The 24,539-nt window shown below is 44.6% G+C and overlaps 1 protein-coding gene across 5 annotated transcripts in view; it reads left to right on the top strand.

Annotated features, from left to right (window-relative positions):
* SLC37A3 (solute carrier family 37 member 3) overlaps positions 1–24,049 on the top strand; it is a 58,717-nt gene extending 34,668 nt beyond the window's left edge. For 3 of the 5 annotated variants that reach the window (XM_047834108.1, XM_047834114.1, XM_047834115.1), the window contains exons 10-15: positions 1,858–1,999; positions 3,867–3,968; positions 4,572–4,619; positions 6,358–6,509; positions 11,944–12,009; positions 12,690–14,780. In XM_047834108.1, the coding sequence (XP_047690064.1) occupies positions 1,858–1,999; positions 3,867–3,968; positions 4,572–4,619; positions 6,358–6,509; positions 11,944–12,009; positions 12,690–12,827 (648 nt within the window). In that variant the 3' untranslated portion in view covers positions 12,828–14,780. Of the gene's footprint in view, positions 1–1,857; positions 2,000–3,866; positions 3,969–4,571; positions 4,620–6,357; positions 6,510–11,943; positions 12,010–12,689; positions 14,781–23,941 lie in introns of those variants that run through there. The other 2 variants (XM_047834116.1, XM_047834117.1) reach the window with 2 other exon arrangements.
* Positions 24,050–24,539: the final 490 nt, after the last annotated feature.

The raw sequence follows: 24,539 nt of genomic DNA, 5'->3' as shown, positions 1-24,539 counted from the left end.
AGCCACTCAGGTGCCCGAAATTGGTGTTTTTAAATACATTATTTCTGATTTGTTGAAGTATTATAGAATTATATGTAGACCAAGAGGGGGGTTTGAATGGTCCATTTCAGTCTGCCTTCTTTGCCTATATTCTTATCATTCCGGGAACAAAATTGTTTGTCCTTTTATTAAAACGTCCAGAGCACATTACTCCACAGTACTTCTTGGTAATGCATTCCAGTGTTTCCAAAACCTTTACGGTCAGGAGAACCGTCTAACGTCTGAACTAAATCCCTTCTGCTGCAGTTTTTCTGTCTTGATGTTTCGGGCCCTCTAGCACGGGAGTGGAAGTTAAGAGGCCTAGGTTTTGTGTCCGGCTTACCCACTAACTCTGTGTGAGGCCTGGGATAAGTCCCTCAGCCCATCCTGTGTCTCTGTTCCCCTTCCCTCTGGAGTGGAAAGTAAACCAGCCTTCCCCGGGGCCTAGAACATTGGGTTATTGTATTGTGAACAAGCACCCGGTTTTGTTTATTTTATTGTCTAATGGTGCTTTACAATGTAACCCCTCAGCTAGATTCAGAGCCTGCAGGTTGTCCTTTCTCATACATACTTGTTCCCTCTGACCTCTGCCTCCAAGCCGAGAGGACCGATATTTGCAAACAGTGAACTATAAGTTAAAATGTAAGTGTGAGTTTCCACAATTCTGTCACCAAAAGATGACATATTATACAAGAGAAATGCAAGTTCCTTTAGGCCTGTTCTCATGCTAGTGATTAGTAATTTTTAACTAGTTATTAAAATACTTTGCTGGTAATAGTTTAATTTCTGGGACAGGACTTAAAAATCTGTTGCTGTAAGTGTTTTTTTTTTTTTTTTTTCTATTCCTTTGTATTTCACAAGCGATTGTTCCCTGACACAGGCAGGGATGCAGAGGAAATCTAGTTAACTTAATTCCTTTGTCTCTGCAGCAGGCTGTCTGGACAAAACGCCCTCATGATTGGGATTTAGCTCTCTAGGGGGTGGCTGTTGCCCTGCCAGGGAAGCTGTTTTAAAACAAGTGATACCTAGGGAATAACTGGCAGCTCCAGGGAAAAGAATATACTAGCCAGACACCCTTTGAAGTCCGGTCTCTCTGCTCCTCCCCCTTTTTCCTTTGATGCTAAATGTCAGGATTTCCTGGTAATAATGTGTTGAATATAGGAGTCTTAGCCCCGCTGCCATCTTTTATTCCTCCAAGTAGAGTCACGAGGCCCATGGCCATCGTGTTCCTTCATTGTTGACTCACCAAAGATACTTTTTCTTTTCCACTGGAATATAAAGCCTTTGGACACCATAATATGAAAATAGTTTTAACGTTGATGCTTTTTTTAGACCTTGAAACTGGAGTGTAGTCCTATTGCCCTCCACTGTTCATAGTGTTAACTTTGCAGGAAGTAGACGAACCAGAAAGGTTTGGCTGCTTGGAAGAAAAGCCGAGATGCTTACTGGATTTCTTTGCTTTTGGTTAATGATAGTGGGATGAATACCTTTTATCTTTGTCTAAATAAAGAAACATGAGTAAATGCCCTGCCTTTTAGGTTCAAAACACTGGTTTGCTTCTACCAGAGAACTGGAAGGAGAAGAAATTGGGGACAGTCAAGAAATAGTCCTATGTGTTCTTATTCTAAAGGCTGCTGCATGTGCTTTTCTGGAAGCTAATGGGGATAAAGAGAAGAGGGAGACTAGGCAAAGTCAGGGAATCTATAGAAATGTTTAATTCTAGAATCAGGTGGGTTCATCCCAAACTCCTGTGTCTGGTTTTGCTTTTTTAATTATGTTAAAAATTGTGGTCCTGCTGTGCTATTTGTTCTCACTGATAGTCGCATGTTTTTCTTGTAGTATTCACTGGCCTATGCCTGCTTGAAGTTGGTAAATTACTCCTTCTTCTTCTGGTTGCCCTTTTATCTGAGTAACAACTTTGGGTGGAAGGAGGCTGAAGCTGACAAGCTGTCCATTTGGTATGATGTTGGAGGAATTATAGGTAAGGCCAGATGCATCTTTTTCTGTAAGGGGAATTAGTCACTAGTAATATTTTACTGGGTTATGAAATCTGACATCCTTTAAAGTCTTATTACTTAGTCCACAGCCATTTTTCCTAAAGTGTCCAACCAGTAAACACACAAACTCTTAAAAAAAAAAAAAAAATCCATAGAAAAGAAGAGCCAGCCCCCGGCAGCCCTGTGATTTATAGGGCTCTTGTTTCTCCGTTCTTTGTTTATGGATCAGTTCTTTTGTGTTGGGAAGCACAGCGATGTTTCCCTCCGTGATCTCTTTAAGTGTAACCCTTTCGTACACTTGTAAGTGATATCTGAGCTCTAAAGCTAATCACATGCCAGGGAGCCGAGTTAGAATGTGAATGTGTTCATTTGACCTATTTCCCACCACCTTTCCCACCACCCACACCAAAGAAGGGGAGATACTAGCTTAGTGTGTAGATTTTGTCAGACCATAGAGGTAGGAATAATAGGGGGATTAATTCCTATGCGCATTTTGCAGCTGTTTCATTGTACACAGCAGATTTTAATGGTAACTTTTTGCTATAGCTGGAAGTATAAACAAGTATGGGAGAAACCTTAAAACAAGACAGCAGTACGGACTGCGGTAGTGGGTGTTACTGCTGTTGCTGTGGCAAAACCTTAACATCTTTTCTGTGCTGTTTGGATTTAGAATTGTGGTAAGGCTAAACTGTCCTGAGCACGTGAGAGCAGTGCATCCTCAGGCGATACCCTGTTATTGTACTTGAATTTGTCTGCCCTTAGCCTTAGATACAGAGCCAAAGGTGAGGCTGTCACCTTTAGACCTGCTCATACCTCTGGATCCTGCTGTCTGATGAGGATGTACCAGATGTCCCATAGTCCCTAGAACTCGAAATGGGGCTGTATCGAAAGGTGACCTTGTTGTTTGAAGGATTCACATCACCTCTTTTTAAAGATCCTGGCCTGTGCATTATCACCAGACCATAATCACTGCATTTAATTTTAGTGAACATTTATTGGCTGCTACTAATAGCCTGTGAGGCATGGTCTTCAATGAATCATCTTTTTTTTGTTTGTTTGTTTAATGCTTATTTATTTTGGGAGAGAGAGAGACAGCGAGCGAGAGAGAGAGAGAGAGAGAGCGCACGCACGTGCGTGAGTCAGGGGGAGGGGCAGAGGGCGGGCCTATGCACAAGAGAAAGAGGGAGAGACAGAGAGAGAGAATCCCAAGCAGGTTCTGTCTGAGCCATCCAGGAGCCCCTAATGAATCATCTTAAAACAATTTTTTTTAATGTTTATTTATTCTTGAGAGAGAGAGAGACAGAACGCAAGTGGGGGAGGGGCAGACACACACACACACACACACACATACACACACACACACACACACACACACACACACACACAGAATCCGAAGCAGGCTCCAGGCTCCCAGGTGTTAGCACAGAGCCCGACGTGGGGCTCAGTTACAAACTGAGAGATCATGACCTGAGCCGAAGTCGGACGCTTAACTGACTGAGCCACCCAGGCACCCCCGTATCTTTTAAAATAAAAAGCAGAAGAATTAGGAAAAGCCTTCACAGCTGGTTTGAAAAGGGAGAACAGCAAGAGACAGTGGGTGGTTTTGATGATTTTTCCTTATTTTGCTGTCTGATTCGTGGTGTCCTGTCCCTGTCATCCATCATGGCAATTGACAGGCATTCTTCCTAAAAGGAAGCTCTGGTGGAAGCTTTTTAGGAGAGTCAGCCCTCTTTTTGGGTGGATCAGTCTCAGGATCCTATAGCAGGTAGAGGGTACATGGTGAATGAGTTTCAGGTAACTGAGCTAAATGATAAACGATTTTGATTGTGATGGGCTCCTTGTGCTTTACAGGTGGAACTTTGCAAGGTTTCGTCTCTGACGTATTACAGAAGAGAGCCCCGGTTTTAGCTCTGAGTCTGCTTCTGGCAGTTGGGTCCCTCGTTGGATATAGCCGTGAGTATTCCCTTGCAATTCAATTATTTTTCTGATCTCTTAGGACTAAGGCCTTTGCCATGAGTCAGCGATCAACGCCAGGGAGATCCTTGAGACCGGCTACAAAGGCTGATCCGAGACCTTTGTATGGTCCTGTAAATGCCTGGTAAAAGTATCATCACGTAGTTTTATTTGTGTTGGGGAGGAAACTGGCATCTCTTCTGCTTTGTTGGTTTGTTTAAAAGCTTGCTTGGGAGTGTATATGCTTTGTTTGAGGGTAGGCTCCAGAGGGCCAGCATTAGAGGCAATAAAACAATAAAAGGGAAAGGGTTTCAAAAGAGGAGAGATGGTAATTAGTAGGTTTGGTATATGTCCCTTAAGATGCTGCTGAGAAGGGAGTAGAGTTTTTCCTTAGCTTTTAGAAGTCTCATTAGCTCGAGCACCAGCAAGTGGCAGACATTACAAATAAAAGTTGGGGCAGGCGGTGAAAGACTTGTAGCCCTTTGTTGTCTCTGGGAGTGATCTGTGAGGTCACCGAGATCCAGATCTTTGTGTGCTGTTCGGTGCGGGCCCGTGTAATCCGTTCTTAAAATCAGCACGCTGTTTCTGTGTCCCTCCTCATAGGTTCTCCAAACGATAAGTCCATTAACGCACTTCTGATGGCGGTTACAGGTATGTTGTGTGGCTCTGTTTCGTTATACTATTACTACTCCTCTGTAAATAAAAAGAAGAGAGGGAAACTGTGTGCTCTTTCAGCTTGAGTAATACTGACCCTTCGTTATAGAGAACTCACATGGTAAAAGGAAAACTGTCTACTTCAGATTCTGTTTCTCTGCTCTTATGTGACCTCTTCAGTCCTGTTGTTAGAGAAGCAGTCCCTTTGACAGAGATTTTCTAGTACTTTTTTTTACTTTATTTTTTTTTAAGTTTATTTATTTATTTATTTTATTATTATTATTTTTTTAATTTTAATGTTTATTTTGATTTTTAAGACAGAAAGAGACAGAGCATGAGTAGGGGTAGGGCAGAGAGAGAGAGGGAGACACAGAATCTGAAGCAGGCTCCAGGCTCCAAGCTGTCAGCACAGAGCCCGACGTGGGGCTCGAACCCACAGACCGTGAGATCATGACCTGAGCCAAAGCCGGATGCCCAACCGACTGAACCACCCAGGCGCCCCTAAGTTTATTTATTTTTGACAGAGAGAGAGATTGAGAGAGAGAGAGAGAGAGAGAGAGACAGAGCACGAGTGGGGTTGGGGCAAGAGAGAGGGAGACAGAATCCGAAGCAGGCTCCAGGCTCTGAGCTGTCAGCACAGAGCCCGACGCGGGGCTCGAACTTGAGGACCGCAAGATCATGATCTGAGCCGAAGTTGGACGCTGAACCGATGGAGCCACCCAGGCACCCCTCTAGTATTTTTTGATTGGCCTCAGCTTCCCCTGTTACTTCTAGAAGCGACTTAGGAAGATGGCACGTTAGAAACCAGTTCACCAGCTTTCAGTGTTGGAATTGGCCAGTGTTTCTCCACTGGAGCAGCAGATGAAACAGTTGAGTGTAATCAGAGCCATGGTATAGAAAAATGACTTTTAAACTTTAGATCATACTTAGGAGAGTGAGAGCTGCTCATGATACGTGAGGCACATGGAGTTCATTCCAGCCGTGCGAACAGATTCACACGGGCCAGCCTCTGCTCAGTCCTCAGACAGCCTTGCGGGGGGCGGTGGCTGAGAAGAACCATCTGCGCCGCTTGTGGAGCTGCTTCTCTTCACTCTTATTTTCAGTACGTGTGGTTGAATTTGGATAGTCAAATGCTCAGTTGATACAACTCTACCGTAGAAGTCGACAAGCGAGTGTAATTAGTTACTAATGAACGCAGCCTTTGCAGCATTAGAAAGGCTGTACGTTCACTGTATTTTCTGTATCTTTGGCTTTTATAAAAATAAACTGCCGTATCACGTAATTCAAGTAGGACTTTCAGAAAAGCAGATGCCAACTAGTTTGAAGATGTCACTATCTGGGAGAGTGTTCATTTTTACTGGTTTCTTCTCCCCCCCTCCCCCTTCACTGTTTCTCTTCAGCATATTGATTAAAATGTTGAGGAGTGCCTGGGTGGCTCAGTGGGTTAAGCATCCGACTTTGGCTCATAATCTCCATATGACCGTGAGGTCATAATCTCACGGCTCGTGAGTTCGAGCCCCACGTCAGGCTCTGTGCTCACAGCTCAGAGCCTGGAGCCTGCTTCTGTGTCTCCCTCTCTTTCTGCCCCTTCCCTGCGTACACTCTGTCTCTCTCTCTCTCAAAAATAAATAAACATTAAAAAAAATGTTTGGATAAGAGCTTATCTTGTCCAGTAGATTTCTAGTGGTGTTAAGAATAGTGTGTTAATGAGAACCTGTTTTGTTTATGACTTCAGGATTTTTTATTGGTGGACCTTCTAATATGATTAGCTCTGCTATTTCTGCGGACCTGGGTCACCAAGAGCTGATCCAAGGGAGCAGTGAGGCTTTGGCGACCGTCACAGGAATTGTTGATGGAACCGGAAGCATTGGAGCAGCGGTAGGCCAGGTGAGAGAACAGGAGAGGGGGTGAAACTGAGTGGTGAGTAGTCTCTCAATGGTCCAAGAATTTACATCTGCCCACCGGGCCACAGTAGGTGGCACTCTAGTGCTATATAGGACACTTTCCCGTAAAGCCTTACGTTGCTAATCTCCTCTGAGGTCAGCTAATGTGACCTGATATGGAAGGTCTTTCTACGTTTTTTAGTTTCTTCTTCCCACTTTAATATCCAGATTCTTCCTGTCTGGAAATTAGCTGACACCTCATAAGACAGCTCTCAGTCCCAGTTTGCTACTCCTTTCTTCCTAGCCTGAACTTGGCAGTCTGCAGGGCCCTGAGACACATGCTTCTCGTTATCCCCCACCTGGCATGCACACACACCCTACCTCCTCTCTCCTACCAGACACACACGTTCTTCACGTGGATCCCTACCAGAAATCGCCACGGACTCTGGCAGCTGCTCTGAGTCATTTTCTCTGTTTCCAATGGCTGTGTCTCAAAGGGCGGTTCATTAAAGTCTTGGGTCAGGATCATCTAGGTGATTTATTAAAGTACAGAACGCTAAGCTTACCACAGGCTTGCTGATTTAGAACATAGAGATCTGCGTTTCAGAAAGCCTTCCTGGTGATTGTGATGCACTCTAAACTTGAGATCGTCTAGGCTAAGATTGGCCTACAATAAGTAGTCAGAACAACTCAAATCGATCTTGTTTTGCTTAAATTCAACCTTTTCTTTGGGACAGTTGTGAGTCATGCCTCTCTTAGGTTATACTTTTCCAGCACATTGAGTGCTGCTTTTGCAAAAATAAGGATCAGAGAATCATCTGCATAGATAAAATAGTTGAAACTTTGGAAGTGAATGAGATGTTTAATGGGGAAGGAAAATATAGACAAAATCTCAGAGGCTGCCCAGTGGTCGAAGAAACAGGAAGTCAGCAGGGTGACATGTAGGAAAGGGGAGGTGTTAGTCAGTAAGGTCATAGGTATAGAGAGGCCAGAGAAGGAGAATGGAATCGAAAACGCTCTTAGTTTTGACAGGTCATTATCGGACCTGAATATTGCTGTTTGGCTTGCTCTGTGGGGCTAGATCACCAATGCCGGATTGCTGGTGGTTAATGAGAGAGCAAGAATTGAGGAAGATAAGCCATCTTGATGCTTATCACTACTCAGCCGTATCTTGTATATTTGTGAATGTCTGACTCCCCCGCCATGTTGTAAGCATCACGAGGGCAGCATTTTGCATTGTGTTCTGCTGTAGCCCCAGTACATAGAACAGTGCCTGGCACACAGTAGACCTTCCAGCATCTGTTGAGTTGTTGTAGAACGACTGATCGATGTGATTGATGTGCTTATTAGCATATTTGATGATGAGACTGAAGAGGAAGAAAAATCCAACAAAAAGTAGGAGAAATTTGCTTACTTGATTGTGCTCTGGAATAGAAACCAAAGAATGCTGTTGGCTACCAGTTCAGAGGTCTTCGTGTTCATGTAAGCGATCGGGGTGGTTGTATTGGACATCCTTTTCTGACACTACTGTATTTCAGGTTCTCATTTCTCACTGATGTTTTCTGCATTAACCAAGTAGGCATGTTATAATGAGCATTTCAAGGAGCTTATTTTTGTGTAGGGTGCCTCACCTGCCAGTATTTGGATCCCTAACTGTGTATGTGGGTTAGCGTTGGGTTTACTTTGGTGGTCAGGGAAGTGGGTCAGGAGTGAATCATTGTTAGCTTTATTCGTTCCTCTTCCATGTTGATTTTTTTTTTTAATTTTTTTTTTTCAACGTTTATTTATTTTTGGGACAGAGAGAGACAGAGCATGAACGGGGGAGGGGCAGAGAGAGAGGGAGACACAGAATCGGAAACAGGCTCCAGGCTCCGAGCCATCAGCCCAGAGCCCGACGCGGGGCTCGAACTCCCGGACCGCGAGATCGTGACCTGGCTGAAGTCGGACGCTCAACCGACTGCGCCACCCAGGCGCCCCATCCATGTTGATTTTTGAGTAATTTCCCATTGCTCGGGGCATGAAATCCCAAACTCTGTGACTTAATATCAGAAACTTGATGAGCTTTGTCCCAGCTCTCTGTACTTACCCTGAACAGCTTTCTTTCCCCACCTTTCCTTGACTTCACAAGAAAATTGCCCTCTCAGTTTCCATAGCACTTGGTGCTCACCTCTAACAGTGCTTGTCATGGGGCATCCCGCTTCCTGGTTTATCTGTCTGTGCCAGACTGCATTCCGTGCAAACAGGAACTGTTTCTTTCCTCCAATGCTTAGTGTGTTTATGACACACAGTAGGGGATCAGTAAGGTTAAATCGTGGTGTCTACCCAAGAAAAATGAGCACACGTGTCCACGTATGTTCATAGCTGGATTTTTCCTAACAGCTAAAAATTAGAAAAAACTCAAATGTCCACCAACTGAAGAATGGATGAACAAAATGTGGTGTATTCATTATGATGGAGTAGTATTTTTAAGAGGGTATGTGGCATTTAAAAGAGGATAGATGTTACATAGATGGACCTAAAAAATATTACGCTAAGTGAAAGAAGCCAGTTACAAAAGACCACATACTGTAAATGATGTCATTCATGTGAGATATCCAAAATGGGCGAAAGAGAGTAGTGGTTGCCTGGGAGCAGGTGGGCGTGAGGAGTGACTACTGATAGGTACGAGGTCTCTTTGTGGGGGGGGGGGAGGGCGGGGTGGTGGTGGTGATAGAAATGGCTTATAATTAGATTATGGTAATGGTTGCACAATTCTGTAAGTATACTCAGAACCATTGAGCTGCATGGGTGAACTTTATGTTATATAAGTTATACATCAATAAAACTATTTAAAAGAAAGATAAAGTAACAAAGACACGGGGGCACTGCTCTGAGCTCTTTAATGAGCGACCAGATCTCATAGTTTCATAATCCAGGGTAAATCACTCACTTGTTTTGCTTTTTAATGCTTGTTTGTTTTTGAGAGTGAGAGACACACACAGAGTGCAAGTCAGGGAGGGGCAGGGAGAGAGGGAGACATAGAATCTGAAGCAGGCTTCAGGCTCTGAGCTGTCAGTACAGAGGCCGATGCAGGGCTTGAACTCACAGGCAGTGAGATCGTGACCTGAGCCGAAGTCGGATGCTTAACGGAGCCACCCAGGCGCCCCTCACTTGTTTGGCTTTTATTTCAACGTTTTTATTTATTTTTGGGACAGAGAGAGACAGAGCATGAACGGGGGAGGGGCAGAGAGAGAGGGAGACACAGAATCCGAAACAGGCTTCAGGCTCTGAGCCATCAGCCCAGAGCCCGACACGGGGCTCGAACTCACGGACTGCGAGATCGTGACCTGGCTGAAGTCGGACGCTTAACCGACTGCGCCACCCAGGCGCCCCTTGTTTGGCTTTTAAATTTGTTTGCTTATGAATTTCACTGGTAGTGTGTGATGGAAGAACATGTGTGAAACTCACACCTGTGGTCGGTTGATTTTTGACAAGGGCATCAAGACCATTCAATGGGGAAAGAATGTTTCTTCACCAAGTGGTGCTGAGAAAACTGGATATTCACACACACAGAAGGATGAAGATGGACCCTTGCCTTGTAGCATAGACAAAAAATTAATGCAAAATGGATTAAATACCTAACTGTAAGAGCTAAAACCATGAAAACTCTTAGAAGAGGGGTGCCTGGGTGACTCAGTTGATTGAGGTCTGACTCTTGATTTCAGCTCAGGTTATGATCTCATGGTTTGTGAGATCAAGCCCTGCTGTGGGTTCTGCGCTGACAGCACGGAGCCTGTTTGGTATTCTCCCTCTCTCCCTCTCCCTCTCTCTGCCCCTCCCTTGCTCACATGTGCATGTGCATGCACGAGCTCTCTCTCCCAAACATTAAAATAAAAAACTCTTCAAGAAGAAATCATAGGGCGCCTGGGTGGCTCAGTCGGTTGAGCGTCCGACTTCGGCTCAGGTCATGATCTCACGGTCTGTGAGTTCGAGCCCCACGTCAGGCTCTGTGCCGACGGCTCAGAGCCTGGAGCCTGCTTCGGATTCTGTGTCTCCCTCTCTCTGACCCTCCCCCATTCATGCTCTCTCTCTGTCTCAAAAAAAATAAAGGTTAAAAAAAAAAAAATCATAGTGACAAATCTTTATGACAAATGTGTACAAATGGCCAATAAACATTTGTGAAGATTCTCAAGATCCTTCGTTATTAGGGAAATGCAAATAAAAAACACAGTGAGATGCCACTTGACACCTTTCAGGATGGCTGTAATTCAAAACAAGGACAACAACAACAGAAAATAACAAGTACCTATGAGGATGTGGAGAAGCTGGGACTCTTTGACATCGCTGGTGGGAATGTAGAATGGTGCAGCCACTCTGGAAGATGCTTTAATGGTCCCTCAAATAGTGAAGCATGGAATTACCATGTGACCCAGCAGTTCCGCTCCTAGGAATATACCTTAAAGAACTGAAAACAGGACTCACATGTTTGTATACCAGTGTTCATTGCAGCATTATTCATAATAGCCAAAAGGTGGAAACAATCCAAATGTTGATCAGCTGATGACTAGATAAATAAAATGTGGTGTGTCCACACCGGAGAATATTATTCAGCCATAAAAGGGGATGGTGTTCTGACACATGCTGCAACCTTGAAGACGGTATGCTCAGTGGAATAAGCCAGACACAAAAGGACAAATATTGTGTAATTCCACCTAACATGAAATATCTAGGACAGGCAAATTCTTAGAGATAGAAAGTAGATTAGAGGTTACCAGGGACTGGGGAGAAGGGGTGGTGGGGAGTTACTGCTTAATGGGTGCAGCCTTTCTGTTTCGGGCGATGAAAATTTTGGGGAATAGATAGTGGTGATGGTTGTCCAACATTGTGAATGTACTCAGTGCCCTTGAATCATACACTTAATGATGGGTAAAATGGCTAACTTTATGTTACATATATTTTATCAGAATTGAAAAAGAAGGTGGGTTAAACGCTAATGGATCCTTTTCGGCAATTGAAACAAAGTCAAAGAACATGCTGTAGAATGTTAAAACTGTACAGAAATCCTCTGCTTAAATAACACAATCGAAAATGAACAGTACGCTTGGAAGACCAACTGTTTTTGAAAGCTTCAGTTACAGTACCTTTCACTGGAAGAAAGAATGATTAAACGGAAATGGCTTGAGGATGTTAATTTTCCTCTCTTAGTAGCAAAGTGAATAAAAATAAACCTGAAGTCCTGTCATCTGCTCTGCAGTTTTTGTATTTGGACTCTGCCAGCTTACAAGATGAAGGCCAGGTATCTTTAAGTAGGAACACACACGTGAAAGCTTTGGAAACTGAAAACCATTCTACAAATCCTAACTCACTTTCTGGAAGAGCTGTGTTTAATCCACCTTTCAGCTACTTCGTGTGATTAATTTATAAAGGATTATGTCGTAATTTCTTTTTCTCCCTTGTAGTATTTAGTGTCTTTGATCCAGGACAACCTGGGATGGATGTGGGTGTTCTACTTTTTCATTCTCATGGTAAGTGAGCGTGTGCCTTTTTTTTTTTTTTTTTTTAACTTGTAGTTTTTCTTACTAATTTAGTTCAAAGCATTTACTTAAATCTCTTCTTAAACTGGCAAAATTGCTGATGGGTTTTAATGACCCTGTGGTGAAAAGTAACATTTTATGAGTCTGTGAGATACATTCTTTCAAGGTGGGAATGGGTCTTTAGTTTGCCCTTGATCTAAGCCTAATGAGTATTGTCATGTATAATTCCAAAAAAAAAAAAAAAATGGTGAGAGACTTACTGAAAGTATCACCAACTGTTAACCGGTGTATTCTTCCCGGGTACTCTCTATCTGCTAAATATAATTTGGAATTCTGAAGGAAATTACAGTGTACCCCAAGCAACATCAGGCTCAAAAAGAAGCATTGCTGTAATTAATACCGTGGTGTGTCGGTTCTAAAACGATGAGAATCTCTTGAGAAAATATTTGTCGTGCCTTGAACATTCTTGGCTGGAATTGTGTACTTTCTGGGAAATAGCCAATTCAGAATAAGGCCTTACCGTTTTAAAATGTTGCTGTCTGTTGAATAAGCACGTGACCTGACCTCTTACATTATTGGTGAGATGGTGCTCGAGACAGGTCTCCCTGAGAGAGTCTGGTGACAGCTTCATCCAGGAGGGGATGCATTTAATATCCCACTCCTAAATCTAGTGCATCCTGATTGGAGACAACCTCAATCGCCCCAGGTCCAGGCACAGCCCTCCAGCCTCGTCCGAGGAGCCTGGAGTTCTCTGGAGCTGCCTCAAGGCTGCGTACTCTGCTGTCACAAAGGACGCTTCTCCTGCCTAACTGCCTTCTAGCTTCTGAAGACTGGACTGTATGGCCCTGTGTTCCACTTCTGACATCTGTGCTAAATAGAGGGAGATATCTCCTTATGAACCTGCTGTGTGATCACACAAGAAATTGTACTAGAAAGAAAACTGGATCCATTATAAGAAACACGTTTTAAAGTGAGCTCCAGGGGCGCCTGGCTGGCTCTGTCAGTAGATCATGCGACTCTTGACCTTGGGGTCATGAGTTCAAGCCCCACATTGGGTTCAGAGATTACTTACTTAAAAAAAATTAAAAAAATAAGAAGAAAGTGAGCTCTAGTATCAATTTTCTGCTCTGCCTATGGCAAATCATTTAATTTGTGTACATTAGTTCTTTTTCTGGAGACTGTGTAACATTAAATTAAAAAAAATATATTAACTGTGATTTTTGGAATCATTTTTTTAATTCGTTAAAGATCAAGTTATCTTTGCACAAAGTCATAATGAATGTAATTGTCCAAATTCATTATTACGTTCAAAACATGGTACTCTAACAGAATTCGTTAAATTGTCACTGCATATTTAATGCTTTTTTCTCTTCACAGACAAGTTGTACGATTCTATTTATCTCACCATTAATAGTGAGGGAAATACGCCATCTTATGCAAAGACGACAGGCTCACTCACTGAGTGAGTGAGTGGTGCCTGCAGGAGAAAAGAACACTGGGAGACGCATCAGGACTCTTCTCTCTTTTAATTCACCCTATTTGGGCGTTGTCTTAAGAGCTCCAACGAAACCTCAGATCGGCAAGCTTCTTTCACCTTGTGACGCTGACGATTGGTGAAGGCTGGGCTGTTTTTCTGCACTACACAAATTATCGTGGATGATTTTATTGCTGTCGTTCCATAAACGTACTGAGTGGCCTATGAATTTGCCAGCGTCTTTACTTGGCCTGTTGAGATTTATCCTTTTCACCTTAAGTACTGTATTGGACCTGGACTGGATTCTCCAGCCCGGAAAGTTGAGTGACCATGAGACAGTTGCACATGGTTCGTATCAGTGACGGGCTCCATGAATAGGAAAGGATCATTGGATTTTGCTTGATAATGAGTTTGCAGAGAGCGGCTCATCTTTGAAGCATCAAATCCTGGTCAAGTGCTCAAGCTGGATCAAGTGTAAGGCTGCCTTGGACAAAGAATCCCTTTGTTAAACTGTGGTGGGAAAATCACACTACATGGTGACTGGCTCGGTCACTCTGTATCTGATCTAAAGTTATTCAGCTCTGGATGCAGAAATATCTTCAAATTATTGTCAGCTCATTCTCTTCTGTCTTCATTCAAAATTTACTTCGATTCCTGGAAGTATTCAGTCTTCCTTTCAAGGACCATAAGGTACATCATCAGTTGTTGTGAACATTCCAAGGTGTAGCTCACAACTGAAGTACTCCACCCCAGATTTGCTGTCTGGGAACGTTAGGATCCACTAGGAAGCTAATCTCCTTAGCCCTGTTTTCAGAGAATTGATCTCTCTCACGACCGGGTTCCTTGAGTTACCTCAGCAGAAGACTAGAATTAGAGGAAAAACCTTTTGTCCTAGTAAGTGTTAGGTATGTGACCTTGAATCATATTAATGGGTTACTAGGGCCTGAGGACTAGGCATCTATTCTTTAGAAGTTTGTAGTGTGTATGTCTTCAAGGCTGTGAATTCTATACTAATTACCGATATGTTAAAGTCATTCTGTATATATATATTTTTTAAATTATGGACACAAACTAGGGGGAAAATGTGCAATTTTGAGGGCTGCCTAATTCACATTGGGATAGGGAATATTTTTCAGCTTCTTACTTTATACTGTAAAGTGTGATGTGTTTATGGACTTATTAATGTTATTTAATCAAGCAGATTTCCAATCAGTTAATTGCTCATTACTGACAAAAAAGGGAAAATATGAAACACAGGAAGGGAAAATAAACTGACTTTTGTAGTAAATATCTGTCCATCTGGTTATTTAAATATATACTCTGAGTTTCTTGTTCTAGAACGTGATTCGTGCCTTATGATTTCCTGCTGTTGACCATTTACTGACCCTACAGTGTTGCCAGAGTGTTCAGCTAGCCCCAGAAATGGCCCCATTTCTGTTACGTTCTGTGGACACTTTCCCTTCCCCTTTGTGTGAGACTATACTAAGTTTGGATGAGTTGCCTGATTGTAATTTAAGAGTTGTCCGTAGACGGATGCCATTTTTATGATTTAACCTCCTTCTGACATTTGGCTGTGAGTTTCCTCTCTGTCCGCATTATCAGTATGGTAGCATCTTTGTATCCTGACACCAACATTATTTTCTTACCCTGTTGAAACTCAGCTGGGTGAGTGTTCCCCTGACCTCTCTGTAGCTGTAGCCCCCAAGCTGTACGTATAATGGAATTATAAATAGATAAGTGCTCGGCTCTGAACGAAAGGATATATTGCATGATAGATAGATTTCCATATTCTAGTTCTGGCCACCTACATAGGAATCAGCTTGAAAGAACTGCTAGCTTCACTTTCTTATTAATTTCCTTTCCCTTGACCATAGGGAAAGCTCATTTGGAAATGACAGCTTCTCTGGCAGCTACGTCTCGGATGCTCACGAGGTTGAGGAAGGTTATTCTGGCCTGCCCTTCCTAGTCATACTGTGTTTTCTTCTCTCCTGTGTAGTTTCAAAAGAAAGAAACTCTCCTCCCCGCTCCTGCTCATTCTGTTCCTTCCTGCTTCCTGGAAGACCAGAGTTGCTCAATAAATGTTCATGCAGGAAATGCCTGAGTGCCTGCCCTCTGTGTGCATCATGAACTCTGGGATGGAGGCTGCAGTGTGCTCTCATCTGCTTCCTCCTTCCTTTCTCCTTAAAAACCTCCAGAAGCCCCAGGGATGCCTGTGGCTCAGTCAGTTGAACATCCGGCTCTTGGTTTTGGCTCAGGTCATGATCCCAGGGTTGTGGGATAGAGCCGCACGTGGGGCTCCCCGCTGAACACGGAGCCTGTTGAAGATTCTGTCTCCCGCTGCCCCTGTCCCCCGCTCCCTCTCTCTCACTCTAAAGAAAACAAAACAAAAACCTCCAGAAGTCCTCTCTGCCTCCTAGATAAATAACTGATAAAGCCTTTTCTTATCCCTACTAGTTCTACTGATTCCTATCCTATTTTTCTTTTCACAGTCAAACCCTTTGAGTTAATGGATGGTTATCTGCTGCCTTTCTGGCTGCTGTTGTTGTTCTGATTCTTGTTGTTCTGATATAATTATCAACAGTACCTCCCTTCTCTACAAGTGCCCCAGTTTAATTTTTTTTTTTTTAACATTTATTTATTTTTGACAGAGACAGAGCAAGCGGGGAAGGGACAGAGAGGGAGACACAGAATCCCAAGCAGGCTCCAGGCTCTGAGCTGTCAGCACAGAGCCCGATGAGGGGCTCAAGCTCATGAACCGTGAGATCATGACCTGAGCCAAAGTTGGACGCTTAACCGACTGAGCCACCCAGCTGTCCCCAAATGTCCCAGTTTAGACACCATATCCTTACCCTCCAGCCTCTTATTTCATCACCTACAGACACCGTACATCTGAAGATCATTAAATATGGAGATCTCTTTTCCTCATTTCTTATCTTTCTTATTTCCTCTCTTGTACTTGACATTGGTAATCACTTCATCTTCCCCTGGCCATTTTTTCTCTGGCTTCTGTAGCATTTTAATGTATTGAGTCATCTGACCTCCTATCCCCTTTACTGGGTTCTCTTCTCTGTTTAGTCTCTGTTAGTTTCTTTTCTATAAGTGTCAGCAACTTTCCCTGATGAGCTGTTCTTACCTACCAATAGCTCTGTTAAGCACTTAGTGAATAAGAAACCACTAAAGACGGGTGTGTCATCGGTTTGTTACCTACTATCTGGCGTATAGTTAAGAGCAAGTCTCCAGGGAAATGCACTCAACTTCTTTAACTTCAACTCCCTGTCCCGTCCCAACCACACCGTTCTGCCAATTGCCTATGTGAATGGTTTTCAAGGTTTCCTTTTTTTCTTTTTTCTTTTTAAAGGTTTATTTATTTACTGTGTGTGAGAGAGAACTGAAGCAGGGGAGGGCAGGGAGAGTGGGAGAGAGAATCCCAAGATGCTTCCATGCTGTCAGTGCAGAAGAGCCCAACGCGGGGCTTGAACTCACAAACTCTGAGATCCTGACCTGAGCTGAAATCGAGTCAGATGCTTAACTGACGGACTCACCCAGGCACCCCAAGGTTTCTAAATCATAAGCCCTTTTGAGAATCTGAAAACCATTACCCTCTGTCTAGATCAAAACGCACATATGAATGAACATTGAAGATTTGTTACAGGGTGTTCATGGGCCAAAACTTGAAGCCCATCCTTGGACCACAAAGTTAGAAACCTTGGTGTAGAGAATCAAGTGCCATCTGGCATGAAGTTTTCCACAGTCCAGTTTCTAGCTGTTTCTTTACCGAATCTCCCTTTGCCACTCTGTGTGAATCTTCTACAGAGTCAGATGGTTGGCTTTGTCCCTTGCTACAGATGGCAGTGTGTTTTCATACCTTATTGTCTTTTTTTTTTTTTTTTTTTTTTAGGAATCACCTGTTTTTAATTGTTTTAAGTTTTTAAAAAACTGTGATTAAAATATGCATAACCTGGGGCGCCTCAGTCGGTTGAGCTCAGTGGCTCAGTCGGCTGAGCATCTGACTTAGGCTCAGGTCATGATCTCACAGTTCGTGGGTTCGAGCCCCGCATCAGGCTCTGTGCTGACCGCTTGCTCAGAGCCTGGAGCCTGCTTCGGATTCTGTGTCTCCTACTCTCTCTGCCCCTCCCCCGTTCACGCTTTGTCTCACTCTGTTTCTTAAAAATAAATGTAAAAAAAAAAATACAAAAAAAATACGCATAACCTAACATTTACTATCTTAACCATTTTAAGCGTATAGTTCAGCCGTGTTATGAGCGTTTCTGTTGTTGTTCGTACCCTCTTGTCTGTAATACCCCTTTTTAACTCTCCGCCTTGTGAACCTGAACTTCCCTTCAAGGCTTGGCCAGCAGCAGCTAGTCCCAGCAGCCTTTCTCAGCCAGCCTCCCTAGCATCCACCGTCACCCTTTCCCTGTCTAGGAATAGCAGAAGTACTTACTTGGTGCTTAGCTGTTTCTCTCTTAGCTATTTTGACATCTAACTCCCCAGTGAGATTGTTGCTCTTTTTCTCCAACGCCTAATGGTTGGTGCTAAGTAAATGGTGATCATGTTGGAAAAGGTGGAAGGAAGATGAGAGAGTGGAGGGTGGGCAGAGCGGAGTGTGGTCCCTGACCCTGCAAATGGCCCTTCCCTTTGCCTTAGAAACAGTCCACCTCTTGCAGGAGGCGGCCAGGTGCTGAGGCCGCTGGCGCACGGCACGTTATCCTCTCCTCAGGCTCTTTGGGAGACCTGTCAGGGCCGAGGCAACAGGCACAGTGAACTTCTTGCTGCAGCGCAGATCTCATGTTGTTCGAGCTGCTGTCTCTGTTCCTGCTGTGTGGTTTGGCCTGGACTGTCCCGCTCCTTACACTGCTGTTCCAGTGCTGTTCCTCCCGCTCAGCCCCTGGCGCCCTGCCTCCGAGGAGCCTTTCCTGACAACCCCACTCCGAGTGCTCTTTTTCTTCTTCAAACTCCCAGAGCTGTTATTCGTAGGCCACACAGTCTGCCCCAGGCCGATTGATTTTACTGCTCAATTTTGTTCTCTGGTTGTTTCTGGTTGTCATTTCCTCAATTAAATCGTGAGCATCAAAGAGTCAGCTTCATGTCCGAGGATGCAGCAGCCATTTAATCCAGGAAGCCCGTTTACCTTCCCGTGTGGCCTCTTGCACTTTTAGATTCCGGGTCACCTTCCTTTTGCTTTTCCTTAAGTGCCCTGATCATTTCTGGTGACCAAGTCTGTTTCAGCATGTATCTGAATAAGTCAGACTATGAGATAATGATGTTTACATATGTGAACATAGGTTCGTGGTTATATATGTGTGTGTCATAGGTTATTATAGGGAACAACATGTAATAATAAGTATACATGTTGCATATAACCATACACACGTGTACATATGTACATATATCTTTTTCTTAATGTTTACTTTTTTTGAGAGAGAGAGACAGAGCATGAGCAGGGGAAGGGCAGAGAGAGAGGGAGACACAGTATCTGAAGCAGGCTCCAGGCTCCGAGCTGTCAGCACAGAGCCCGATGTGGAGCTTGAACCCACAAAGTGTGAGATCATGACCTGAGCTGAAGTCTGATGCTTAACCAACTGAGCCACCCAGGCACCCCTATATATCTTAAGTCTAATAATTGAAAAATTCCGTACCTGAGCATCCAGGGGTGTGGTCTTCCCATCATCCTGACATAATAGTTCCTATGCCTGTACATCTTTAAAAAGTGCCTGCCCGTTATTCACTACGCCCTTTTATGCCCACTGCATTGCTGCGAGGCAGGCAGGACGTGTGGTTCTGTTCCTTAGATCGAGAGCTGAGGCTCGGAGACATTCAGGGGTTTGCCCAGGGTCACGTAGTCAGTAAGTGACAGAAACAGAACTAAATAAAAACCCAGGCCTTTTGACTTAACTCTGGTGCCCTTCCCATTATGCCATGCAGCCCCCTCCCAGTGAATCTTATCCTAGGCTACAAGGTGTTTACATCGTGTAACTGCTCCCATCTTTTCCGAGGGCCGGGGTCCCGGGGCGTGAGCAACCCTTGCATCACGGCTGCCTCCGGCCCTACACCTGCTGCGCGGCACTGCGCCCAGACCCCTCGGGCTGTCATCCTTGCTCCAGCCCACGGCTTCCCTCTGCAGGTGCCTTCTGCCCCCCCCTTTCCCTTCCTAAAGAACACCTCTTCCCTCTTTTCCTCAGCTCTTTTCTCAGGCTCAGGGGGATTCTGCACCCTGACAGACTCTTGCATAGTAATTTCTTCCCTCTTCCTGGGCCGCTGGATGCACGGGTTTCACCCACTCACCTTAGCCAGGTCTGCCTCTTGCCTCTTGACCAAGATCCCTGCTTCTTACCTTTCTTCCTAATGACTGCTTAATTAACCTAGAACAAGGCGCTGGCCCCTAAGATGCCAGTAGTCCGCTTTCTAGTGCCTGCTATGCCCTCCTGTTAAAGAAGTAACTTTTTGTCTTTTGTCTTTTTTGCCCCTCCAGAAATTCAAGAAGTAGCAAAATCATTTGACACTGTTTTGAATCCCCTCTGTCACAGTGAGGTGCTGACAAACAGGCTGCCCCGTTTGACCAGAATGCCGTGGCTTTTAATGGGATAATCGTATTTACGTGAAACCTTTCATCTAAGGACTTCAAAGGCCTTCACCTTGTTTAATAGTTATCATCACGCTCTAAAGAGGGACATCAGGCGACCGTAGTCCGAGTTTCTGCGTGTGTGTGTATGTGCAGTCTCTTATTTATTTAGCGTTTTCGTTCATTGTCCTAGCCTCACCATAGAAAAGTTTCAGAAACCCAACAGTAATGCAGTTGGTTTCCATTAAAATTACCACCTAATGAATAGCATACATGAGTTGCCTTTGTTTCAGGGGACGAATATGTTAATGGGGTTATAAAATAACGAGCCAGGAGGGTGGGGCTGGGGCGGGCGTGAAGCAGCCGTCAGGAAAGAAGAGTCTGCAGAGACCCTGCCCCAGAGGCCCCTGTAGTCGTGAAATAGGTTTCATCATTGCACCACCAGTTGTGTTCATGAAAAAGATGATTTTTTTTTTTTGGAGAGAGAGAGAGAGGAAGGGCATCTCCAGCAGGCTCCGCGCTGTCAGTGTAGAGCCCGGTGCGGGGCTCAAACCCACGACCCTGAGATCATGACCTGAGCTGAAACCAAGGGTCGGGCTGAGCCACCCAGGCGCCCCCATGTAAAAGGTGATTCTATAGACAAGTTCTTGGAGGAACGTAAGTGTGGCATTGTCACCCAGATTTGTCGTTTAGCAGAACTTTTGAGAAATAAACCCGTGTCAAGACGGAAAGAAAGTTTCCTAATTAAGTTAAATCAAGACCCAAGCTACCCCACCCCACCCTTACACCTCTCACCCCTGCAATCACTTAGGCTACTGAAACAGCCTCTGGACAAAGGGACGGGTTAGTTAAGAATCTTAAAAAAAAAATTTTTTTTTAATGTTTGTTTATTTTTTTTAACGTTTATTTTATTTTATTTTATTAAAAAAAATTTTTAACGTTTATTTATTTTGAGACAGAGACAGAGCATGAACGGGGGAGGGTCAGAGAGAGGGGGAGACACAGAATCTGAAACAGGCTCCAGGCTCTGAGCTATCAGCACAGAGCCCGACGCAGGGCTCGAACTCACGGACCGCGAGATCGTGACCTGAGCTGAAGTCGGACGCTTAACCGACTGAGCCACCCGGGCGCCCCAATGTTGTTTATTTTTGAGAGAGAGCGAGAGCGAGCATGAGCAGGGGAGGGGCAGATAGAGGAGGAGACACAGAATCTGAAGCAGGCTCCAGGCAGCTGTCAGCACAGAGCCCAACACAGGGCTCGAACTCACAGACCACAAGATCATGAGCTGAGCTGAAGTCACACGCTCAACCGGCTGAGACACCCAGGCGCCCCAAGAATCTTGTCGAGAAAAGACTCACAAGGGTGGCACACAGGAATGACCCAGAGCGGTCCCCCTTCCCACATCCGTCTCCCATTTGGCTCTCGCACAGCCATGTCACGTCTTCCCAGCTCATTTAGTGCTACGGGACTGTGGTGGTTCTGATCTACAAGGAGATTTTCGTATCAACATTTATGTTTTCCTCCCTCTGCCCACACCAACAGAAGCCAGCCTTTCACGGTCACGTTCTTTTCCCCATCTCAGGTCGCTCATTCCTCTTGACTCAGCAGGGGGAGACAAAGTCCCAGAGACCCTGCCGACTATAATTTTCAACCCCAGAAGGTGCCATATGATTTTTATTTCATTTTACTTTTTATGTGTTTTCAAACCCTCCCGGCTAGTTATTTTGAGTTCCCGTTCTACCACCTGCCCCTGCCCACAGCCTCCTACCCCCGCTGATGGGCCACCCAGCCTGTTTGACGGAAAGATGGAGATTCTCTGGAGTTTCTCTCCTTGGACTGTTCTGTCTCCCAGAGGACGTGATGCCTTAGCTTCACTGTAAATCCCTGTGCCTTTGAATAGCTTCCCTCCACCTCTCGTTTCCAGTCTTTAAACTCTGCAGCCCTGTCAGTTGAGATTCTCAACCATGCATTCCACACCCCGCCATAACCATCCCTTCTGCCATGAGTAGTGAGTCCAAATCCAAATCCAAATGGATGGACTCCCCATGCAAACTTCTCTCTCTCCCTCGTCTTCCCCCCAACAACTGTTCCCTCTCTGACCTGGGCAGCTTTGAATTATGGAGGTAAGACCTAAAGCACATTCCGTCTCCTCCCCAGTGTGACAGCTTCGAGTTGTTATCTCCAAACAGCTATTAGGGACCTGCACTCGGGAATGTTCTCTTCCAGCAGCAGAGTGCACCCTCCCTGGGGAGGCCGTTCCATTGTTGGAGAGCTGGAATTATTAGGAAACTCCTTCTCCCTTCTTGATTATTTCTTCCCTCCAAAGCAACATTTCTTCCTTCCGAAGTCTTTTATTCTCTTGGTATATTTGAGGACAACTTCCGTCTCTCTCTTTTAGCTTTTTGGGCTTCCAATCTTAAATTCGTATCGGAACTATTCCCCCAGCTATTGGTTTCTGATTGAATCTGTCAGTGCGGTCCTTTACTTTTGAAGCCATTGGCCGTCTCCTTTTCTTTGAGCTCCGCTTCTCTCTCCGCTTGGATTTCACCTCTTTCTCCTAATCCTCGATCTCAAGAAAACTCTCTGGACAAAACTGTTTCATCTTCTGTGGTCCGGAGGCTCTTGTTCATATTCTGTTTTTCAGCCTTGTCTTTATCAGTCTACAGAACTCTGGAAAGTCAGAATTACCTTCTGATCATTTGGAAAAATCCCCTAATGCAGTGCCAGGCGAGTGGAAGGTAGAACCTAGCAAATGTTCCATTTTCACTTCCTAGAGAAAGCTTACTTTTTCATATTTCTCGGAAACCTACAGTTGACTACCAAGTATTTATGTCTAGCCCCATTTTGTTACTCAGTTTTTAATCTTAAATTGCCTGGAGCTCACTGGGATGTCCTGTGCGCAGCCCAATTTAATTTTTTTTTTTTAACGTTTATTTATTTTTGAGACAGAGAGAGACAGAGCATGAACGGGGGAGGGTCAGAGAGAGAGGGAGACACAGAATCTGAAACAAGCTCCAGGCTCTGAGCAGTCAGCACAGAGCCCGACGCGCGGCTCGAACTCACATACCGCGAGATCGTGACCTGAGCCGAAGTCGGACCCTTAACCGACTGAGCCACCCAGGCGCCCCTGCGCAGCCCAATTTAATACAGCTTGTTTTCCCCACCCAGTCGGTAAAAACCTACTACCATATAGCCTTCCCCATGGTCTTTGTATAATAGGCTGCTTGGAACATTTTTGAGCAACCATGATTCTTCATCATTAAGCAGCTCTTTTCCTAGACCATGAGTCCCTGAGTGTGCCATAATCTTCACACATTGTCAGTGCCAACAGCACCCTGCACCACCCCCCAGCCAGGATCACAGCCTTAAGGATTTTTTTTTTTTTTAGGAGAGAGAGAGAGAGAGAGAGAGAGAGAGAGAGAGAGAGAGACAGAGAGAGACTGACTCAAGCAGGCTCCACGCACAGCGTCAAGTTCAATATGGGGCTCAATCCTATAAACCACGGGATCATGACCTGACCCCAAATCAAGAATTGGACACTTAACCAACTGAGCCACCCAAGCACCCTTTATTTTCTGTCTTCTCGATGCTCTGATGTTTGTGGTCTCTATGACCGGGCAGAGACTGCCTCTCCCAGAGAGAGCAAAGGGCTCACCCGGGAGCACACTTTTCATATGCAAATGAGCCAGTCCAGAACCCACAGCCTGAACCAACCATCTACTTTATCCACCACTTACACACCAAGCCATTATTTCCTTTACCCTAAATCACCCCAGAGCCAGGTACCAGATAGCTAGGGACAGCCCCTATTTCCCAAAGCCTATCAGAATTATTCAGACAAGCCAGTCCTAAATGATTTACCCTGTCCTGCCTTGCCTTTCCTGCAGAAAACGCAATAAAAGCTCTGGCTCCTGTTTTCTCCTACTCCTCCTGTCCCCAGACCCACACTGGAGCTTCCCTACGTGGTCTTGCGTGATATGGTGCGCCCTCTGCTCAAGAATGGTAAGTAATAAACATCTTCTTTCAATGGCATTAACTTTTCTGTGTCATCACTCTGTAACCTCCATAAATTAAAATCTTGCAGGTAAAATTGAGACAAAGACTCATTTTTGTTTTTTCATGTGTCAGTTCTTCACTGCATTTTTTAAAACTGGATTGTGCACATCCACTGCATCTTGTTTATTCTTCAGCTGATGGACATTGGGCTCTACCCGTGTTGGCTCTTGTGAAAAATGAGGCTATGAGATTTGCATACAAGTTTTGTGTGGATGTATGTTTTCAGGTCTCTCAGGTGTATTCCTAGGTGTGGAATTGTCGGGTCACATGGTGACTATATTTAACATTTATAACTGCCAAACTATTTTTCGAAGTGGCTATGCCGTTTTATAATCCCACCGGCAGTCTGTGAAAGTTCCAGTTTCTCCACGTCTTCCCTGACACTTGTTATTGTCTGACTTTTGATTTTTAAAATTTTTATGTACTTAT

Source organism: Prionailurus viverrinus, chromosome A2 (genome assembly GCF_022837055.1).
Source record: "Prionailurus viverrinus isolate Anna chromosome A2, UM_Priviv_1.0, whole genome shotgun sequence".
NCBI lineage: Eukaryota > Metazoa > Chordata > Mammalia > Carnivora > Felidae > Prionailurus > Prionailurus viverrinus.
Note: the sequence above shows the minus strand (reverse complement) of the source record. Positions and strands in the feature narration are given on the sequence as shown.